We start from the raw sequence: 8,340 nt of genomic DNA, 5'->3' as shown, positions 1-8,340 counted from the left end.
GGCCTGCACTTGTGCTTCCTTCCGAGTTTTCCCAAACTTGGCTGAGGACAGAAGGGGCTGTTGAGGACAGGCGCTATCTGTAGCATGCCGGTGCCCCATCTTCTCTTCTAAGAACTTCCCAACATCTTTCCTGAGTTTCTGAGCTTCGGTCCTCCCAGTAAAGGCAGCTCTACCTTGAACCATGCCTCTGCTTTGCACACATGGCAGGATGCCCTTTTCCTGGGAGTTTTCTTGTCTTTTGCACTTTCTGCCAGGATTAAGCCATTGTAAAATAGCCTTCACTTTTTTTCTCAAAGGCTTTCAGGGGGAGGCTGACCTTTCTGTGATAGGGTGCGGGAGGATTGGCTCCCAGGCTTCTCCGCCAGTGCCACGTCCCGAGGAGGGCAACTCTTCCTTATAGGCTGGGATGTCCCCAACCCTGCATCCCCTCCACCAAACTCTTGTGCTTTGGAACACGGAGGGCTCACTGTCTCTGTAGCTGGTGGGAGATTCTTGTGCTGGTGCTTCCTTAAGACATGCTTAGGGACCCAAGTATCCTGCTGCTGTTCCGTGCTAATTCCTGTGTCCTGCACACGGACGTGAAGCACCTGGGAAGCTCCCATGTCCCCACTGGAGTCCTCCTGGTCATGAGTCAGGGAGGCCTTGGAAGTCGAGGGGGGCAGGTCGTTGTCTTTGCTCTGGGCCCACCTCTGCTGTCTTTGCTCCAATTTAAGCTTTAATTCCTTATACAGCCGTTCTGTTAAATTAGGATCCTGGGGAATTGATGTGTTTGCTGGGTGGCTTTTAATGGTCACAGTACGTTTGTCCTCATTTACATTCACATTTATCATTTGGGGGCTTCCTGGCTGGCTGGTTGTCAAGATATCTCTAGGTTTTGATTGACGCCCATCTGGTTCCTCAACCCTGAATGACTCCCTGGACACTTTGGGCACAGAAACAGGTTCTGGATTCACCACCATCTTGCCCTGTTGCATCTTGACTCTATCGCTGGGATTTACGGTCTTATCCTTTGTCTCATGCCTGGTGCCAGCTTGCCTTGCGGGCTGCTTTGAGGGCCATCTGTTGGCTGGTACAGTCTGTGTCTGGCTTGCTTTGCCTATGCTGCTCTGTCTGATAGGTTGAAGAGTCTGTCTGCCATCCTTCATTTCCTGAACTTCCTCTGCAAGCCCATGGTTGGTAGGATGCGGTGATTTTGCTGGGATTCCCTGTCCTTCCTTGCCCACAGTTGAGGTGGCAGGGAGAGAATGATCCAGGATGGGGGCTGAATTTGCTGTTACCACTTTGTCTCCATGGAGAGATTTAGAGCTTCCTCTAAGGGACTTGAAGTCCCCAGATTTTGAGTTGGACCCAGAAATCAGGTTGGTTGAGCAGGCCAGGTTCGAATGGGATAAGGACTGGGATGGGGCCTCTTTCAATTTAAAGATAGCTATGGATTCAAGGTCCTTAGGGGGAAGGCCCTCTACCATTCTGTGATGGCATTGTTTAATATGGGACTCCGGTATCTGCTGTGCATTGGATTCAATGAAGGAAAGCTCCCGGGAGGTATTCAGGCAATATTCCCCACCCACTGATGGTGGCAGAACTCTCTGTTGTATTTCAGTGTGGGATTTCTCAGGATGAAGCAATGTCTGATTCATAGTATGCCATGAACTATGCACGGTCCCGGGGAGCTGACCCTCATTGATTTCCTCCAACTTTTTGCTCAGATGTATTCTGAGGACATTTTCAAGTTGCCTTTGGCCTAGTCTCTCCACAGATACCCTTGATGTATTCTCGGGTGGGCTCATAAGTTCTTCCTCAGCATGATACCCCATATCCTTATCTGAAGAGCTCTCTGGGTCACTCAACAGATGATCTTTTGGCCCATTCTCTGGGTTGTTTCCCAGATCCTTCCCAAAGGGGTCCTCTAGCTGAAGCATTTCTGAATCCCCCTCATGGACGCTTTCAGGTTGGCTCAACCCAACATTTAGAGTGTTGCTACTCTGACTCTTAGAGGTCTGTTGGAGTCTACGATAGTGCCCCACCTCAGGTATGTTTGAAAAATTCTTCGGAGGCCTCATCAGTGATAGAGACTCATGGATCCTGCGGGGAAGGCCCCACCGGTGCTGGATGAGCCTCTTTCGGAGGTGATGCTCTAGTTTCTTACGAAGCTCATCACTGAGAGGAAACTGTCCAGGAAGGATAGAGACTGCACCATGGGCCTGGAAGGCCCGGTGGTTAGACAAGTTAGCAGCCGAAGGACAAAAGGCCTCATGGGATCTTTGAACCACAGCGGGTAAACCCCACAAACTTGCCTGTTGCTTCTGCAAAACATTCCATTCTAGGTCTTGAATTTCAGAGGGGATGAGAGACTCCAACTCATTCTGGGGTCTATGAAAACACACTCCACAGCTCTTAATCTGGGGTAGAGGACTAGATGGCAGGATTGGGAGTGGGGACTGAAGGTAGGTCTCAGGCTGGACTTGAGTGGGAGGTAGGAGCTGGGGTTGAGGCTGGGGTTGAGGCTGGGGTTGAGGCTGGATCTCAGGCAGGGCCTGAGGAAGTGGAGGGGGAAGTCCTGGGGATTCCTGGTCTGTGGAGGTAGAGATTCTATTGAAAATAAAGGTTGAGGAACAATCCTCTGAGACATGGGCAACAGGGGGCAAAGACTCAGTATCCAGAGTTGGGAGACCCCAGAAGAGCTGCAAAGGTGTTGGCTGTAAATGGACCTCTACCAAGGTTGTAGGATAGGGGGGCTGCTGATGCACATGTAGCTCCTTTGATTTGTCTTTGCTGTTCCAGAAAGGAAGGGAGGCTGCCAAGTCAGGCTGGGCAGCAACTGACTCTGACATTTTTCCCAAAGAATTTAGTGTGTAGTCTGGCCTGAGTTGTTTTGGAAAAGAACCCTTCTTTCCCTTCCATATCAAGAAATCACTCCTCTTTTGGACTTGTTTCTCCAGAAGTGCCAGGACTTCAGGGCTGAGGAAAGACAGGCTGCCAGGCTCTACAATGTAGGGCACAGGGTCTCCCCTGGAAGAAGCCTCAGAACGGAGGGCAAGAATCTCTTGGCTGAAATCACATTGAGCCAAGGTAGAAGGGAAGAAGTCTTTGGCATGAGTTTTGCACCAAGAGAAGTCTGAGACACATGAGCTTGCATGGTCAGTGCCTGTGGTTGTTGGGATATGAGTGGACAATCCAACAGGGCCATCTGGAGATGAGTTCTCCGGAACAGGCTTCAAGGTGATGGAAACTGATTTAGATTGAGCCACAGTTAAAGTGCTGTCTGGTGGTGGTGAAACAGACAGGGTTGGTGGTGCATGATGACAAGCACAGGTCTCAGTGGGATTCTTTGTCTGGGACAACTCCGATAAGGAGTTGACATCTTGGGAAACGGGGGAGTCAAGAGAGAAGATGGTATTTAGAGACAATTTGGCCTCTGGTTGAACAACAGGGTCCACTGTCTGAGCATCACATGGTGGGAGAGGGGAAACGGCAAGGGGTTGGGGTGGGAAACGGTCCTCAGGGAAATCAGATTCCAAGGGAGGACAAGGCTGTGGTGGCCAAGAGTGATCCGGTGGTGAGAGTGGAACATAGTCAGCCAAGGGGGTCATTGGGTTAGGTGGGAAGGTGGAGGCAAGTGGCAGGGAAGGCTCAGGCAGAGAAGCTGATATTAGGTCTCCTGGAGGGTCTGCTGAGAAGGCAGGGGATGAAGTGAACAATGAGTCAGTCACAGGAGCTGTGGACCCCAAGGGAGTAGCATCTTCGAGGGCCTCTGGGTACAGCATCCGATTGATCTCAGCAGTTGTGTTATTACACACCTCACAGAAGGGGTCTGGACATAACAGTTGACGAAAGTGGATTGTATCACGTTGCCGGCCTAGGGGGCTGCAGGAGACAGGAGGTACAAAGCTGCAGCCAGGCCCAGAACAAGGGAAGGAGCCCCTGCTGACCTGCCAAGGGAGGGGCCACCTGAAGCCTGCTGCTCCTTCACAATGCCCCACATTTATGACTTCATAATACACTCAGTAACCTTCACCCCAGGGCCCTCATTCACGTACCCATTCCTATGGCTACCCCCCTCCCATGACTGGCAGGTTGCACTGAATTCATACAATTGCATAAATCATGCTTTAGGAGGGATCAGGATAGAAGGGGAAAGAGTAGTCACCTCCTTATATTACACATCAGCGTCCTTATCTCTTCCTCTTCTCTCTGAAGGCATTTCCAACCTGGGAAACCAGGAGAGTGGGTTATATGTAGTGAAGGTGGAAACACAGGTATTATACAGGAGTCCCTTTGTGACACACCCTTGCGATATTAGATTCTGGATGCCCCAATAATCGGTAGATGAGGTCAAATGGTCAATGATGTGACACATGGTATAGCATTAAAGTATTTCATTTACATTACATCATGTGATGCTCAAACCACCTCTGTGAAGCACAGAAGTCAGTGCTTACCTCAGGGAGGAATCCTGAGTATCCGTGACGTCACAGGTCTTGCACAAAATCAGGAGACAGAAGTTCTGACTCCTGACATCTCACACGGCCACCACTGGGCAACAACCATTGATTGCCCAGGTCCACCATGGCTCCACACTCAGGGCTGGGCAGAGCAAGGAATCTAAGGGCCTCCAGTTCTGAGTGTTCTGAGGCCTCCATTTTCAGGGGGGCACTGTGTCTAGTAGCTGACATCCTCAGAAATCATGGAACTGGAACCTCATGGAAAGGACAGGAAGGGTCACCCTTGGAGAGCTCATGTGGAACAAGCAGAACCTTACCTTTCAGTGTACCGCCTTTCCTCCTCCTCTTGGCTCTGCCCTGACAATAGAATGAAAATCAAAGAATGAGGAGCTTGGGACTCATCTCTCACTCTGCTCTCAGAAATGGAGACATTCTTGGGGTGCCTGGGTGGCTCAGACAGTTAAGTGTTTGACACTTGATTTCGGCTCAGGTCATGATCTCTGTTCACTGGTCTCCAGTGAATTCAAGGTCCCCATCTGTGCTGTCAGAACAGAGACTGCTTGGGATTCTCTCTCTCCCTCTCTCTGCTCCTCCTGGGGCCACCCTCTGTGTGTGTGTGTGTGTGTGTGTGTGTGTGTGTGCGCGCGCGCGCGCGCACGTGCGCATGTGTATACTTTCTAACTTAAGGAAAAAAAACAGAAACTGAGGACCAACAGTCACATCAGTGCTCCATCAGGTAGGACCCTGTATCCTGGGACAGAGCTTGGACCCTAGTCTCTGCTCAGTGTGTCTCAGAGGCTTAGCACTCTTCTCCTGATCAGCCCAACATGAAGGCTCGGTCGAGTGAAATCTTACATGAGAACGTGACCCATGATCAAGTGCTGGGGAACCTTGTTCTCTTACACACATCCCATACTCTCTAAACCCAAACTAAGACTACAGAATCCTTATGTTTGGGATTTTATCCAAGACCCGCCACCACAGCCAGATAAGTACTAAACCTTAGTACTTTCTTAACCCTTAGCCCTGCCAGATCTCTCCTCCTAGAGGAGTGAATGTCTCTTCTTTTAGACTTCCCATTTTAGTTGTGTCTAATCCTACCAAACTCATTTTAAAATTTGGGACTAGAAGTAGAAACAATACGAATGTCTGTTCAGGACTCCCCCAGGATTCCTTACCTTTTGGATGGGTTTGGTGTTCCCAGTTGGAAATGGAATCCCCATCAGGTAGCACAGGAACAGAAGAAGCAACCCCAACCCATACAAGAAGGTGAAGTTGGGGTCAGTCTCGAAGCATGTTGAGCCAAAGCACAACATGGTTCAGTAGCACTATTCTGAAATGAGAGAATCACAAAGCTGCCTATAGGTAACTGAATCGCAAGGCTGCCTATAGGTAACTGAGCTGCGAGTGTGCCGATGCCTGACTATATAACTCTCCAGGCTTACATCACAGAGCACTGAAAAGTCACAAAAGGTTTCTGAGGGTTGGTGGAGGGGACAATTGGAGAGGGTGTGCCCCAAGCCCCTCCCCACCTACCAGCCCAGAAGATCCCTCCACCTCTCCTCCTGCAGGTCCCTCTGCCCTACCCTGCCATCCTGTTTTTCTACCTCATCTTTTCATCATATTGACAAGGGAGCATGAGGCTGGCTGAGGGGCCAAGCACAAGCTAGCACACAATCCCCTACCTGCCAACTGTGGGCAATGTGTGATAATCCTTAGATAACTCCAGGCTACTCAAAACCAAGAAAGGACAAAAAACAAATGGCTGAACTGATAGTCTCCACCAGTTCACCAGAAAAAGGCAATCCTGTCAACAGCCTATTGTCCAGGAACCCCCTACTGTCTTAATGTTAATGCTTTGCCTGAGGGAAAAACAACCTTATCCTGACTATAGCCAGGCCTCCAATTTTCTGAGTCTTTAGACTATGAAAATCCCTTTAGGAACTCTCTCTTGACTTTGTCTCCCCCTACTCCATAAAAGTATCCCCCAACACTTATAGTCCAGCTCTTTTTGCCCATGGGTCCTGTCCCTGTGCTTTAATAAAACCAGCTTTTTGTACCAAAGACATCTTCAAGAATTCTTTCTTGGCCATCGGCTCCAGACCATACCCCCACCATCAACTCAAAACTTCATCATTTGGTCCCCAGCATGGCACGTTCAGTCTTTTTATTGGGACTCTGAGCCGGTGCAAATTCAGTGAGTATACTCTCTCTTTTCTTCCTTTCTTCTTATTTCAGGGGCTTTTCGAGAACTATGGTCTTATTGGAACACTTTCATATTGATTTCTCAGGCTGCAATTCTCTAACCCATGGCTACTCTAAGGGGAGAAGAAAGCCTGCCTTTTGGCTGGAAGTTAGTACCCTAGCTAGAATGGTAATAAGACTCAGAAACTTGATCCCCTCTCTTTATTCTTGTCCTTTATACAAAGTTGTCTGTCTTGGGCATGGGACAGCCACCTAAATAACCAGGACAGCTGCCAATCTTAAGACTTTCATGTGAGGTTTCCTCCTCATTGGTCTAATGTGATCCCCTCCACATCTCTGGTCTAGCTGCTTCAGGCTGGGAGACCTCCACTGGGAGCCAGCCAAATCAGTACCTGATTGAATTAAAACCCAGTCAGGGACCGTTTTCTAGGGAGTTGGCTGTAAAGGCTATGTGTGTTGGAATGTCACTTAGATCATGATGGATTCCTATCTTTACTGTTTTCAGTCAATATCCTCTACTAACTACTTAAAATACAAAATGGGGTAGCTCTCCCCCACCCCGTAAATTTTCTCATGTTTTTCATGGGCTAAAAATCTTAGGTTTTTCAAGAAACTAAAGCATGGCCTCCACAACATGCTCATCACAGACTAGGTAATCAAGGCATGGCCATCAGGGCATATTCTTCAAGGCATGGCCTTTTAGGGCACTGCTTTCAAGGTACATTATTTTGGTCCCTGCAACAGGCACCTGTCTGTAATCTAGAATGCAATGGGGAAGCAGGGGGATGGTAGCATTCCCCCTTCAGGAGTCCTTGGTTGGCTGATTGGTGGTCATAGCAACTTCAAGAAACACCTCCGGTCACTTTGACACCAGGAACCTTTGACATATCCTGCACAAGGGATGCCACCTGGGAGATGGGGGTCATTCTCAGGGATAATGGACCTTCTCTCTCTTTTCTACTTTTCTCCTAAAGAGAAGCATAGGAGCTTCTTCTTCCGTCCCCAAGGAATCTCCCTTCAGATGCCTTTTGGCCCTCTAGAAACTGTGATATCATGACCTGAGCTGAAGTGGGACGTTTAACCAACTGAGCCACCCAGGCGCCCCAAAGAGCCTTCAAAATTTAAAGGAATGAGGGATTGATGGTACACCTGTTTTTTGGGGGTTTTTTGTTGTTGTTGTTGACAGCACTGAAATTACCTCCACTGATATTTAGTAGGGGAGGTTCACAGCTAACATCAAATACAAATAATTTGCCAATGTCTATGCTAACATCAATTATAAATCATTTGCCAACACTTAAGCATTTTACTTGCAGCAACCTCAAAATCACCCTATGATGCAAGCAGTTTTCACAATCACCCATTGATGTAAGCAGGACAGGTATCTACTGCCCCTTTTATCAAAGAACAAAACTGAAGCTAAGAGAGGGTAAATGACTTCTCAAGATCACCTAGCTAGAAAATAGCAGAGCCCTGACAATGAAATCCCCAATGTTCTCAACACCTCTCTTTTAAACATTAAGTGACTTCTTAAAATAAAGAGTCACCCTAGTACTACAATTAAAGCAGTTGTGTGGCTGTGAATATTTACTTTGTGTATTAAATGCTAGAAGAAAATTTTTGTTGTTGTTATTCTATCATCCCCTTAGGTACTTTTTCCTTTTCATTCGTGGCACCAAAGTCTTTATAGGTT

The 8,340-nt window shown here is 48.3% G+C and overlaps 1 protein-coding gene across 1 annotated transcript; it reads right to left on the bottom strand.

Annotated features, from left to right (window-relative positions):
- Window positions 1-3: 3 nt before the first annotated feature.
- On the bottom strand, window positions 4-5,893 carry LOC125917096 (spermatogenesis-associated protein 31D4-like; the record flags this gene model as incomplete). The annotated part of the gene is given in 5 exon segments (XM_049623360.1): window positions 4-293; window positions 296-3,864; window positions 4,148-4,208; window positions 4,760-4,799; window positions 5,621-5,893. Coding segments are annotated over 5 exon segments (4,098 nt in total), but the record flags the coding sequence as incomplete, so codon positions are not given.
- Between the last annotated feature and the right edge of the window lie 2,447 nt (window positions 5,894-8,340).

The sequence above is a fragment of the Panthera uncia genome, unplaced genomic scaffold (assembly GCF_023721935.1).
Source record: "Panthera uncia isolate 11264 unplaced genomic scaffold, Puncia_PCG_1.0 HiC_scaffold_1471, whole genome shotgun sequence".
Lineage (NCBI taxonomy): Eukaryota > Metazoa > Chordata > Mammalia > Carnivora > Felidae > Panthera > Panthera uncia.
This window is presented reverse-complemented; position numbering and strand designations above follow the sequence as displayed.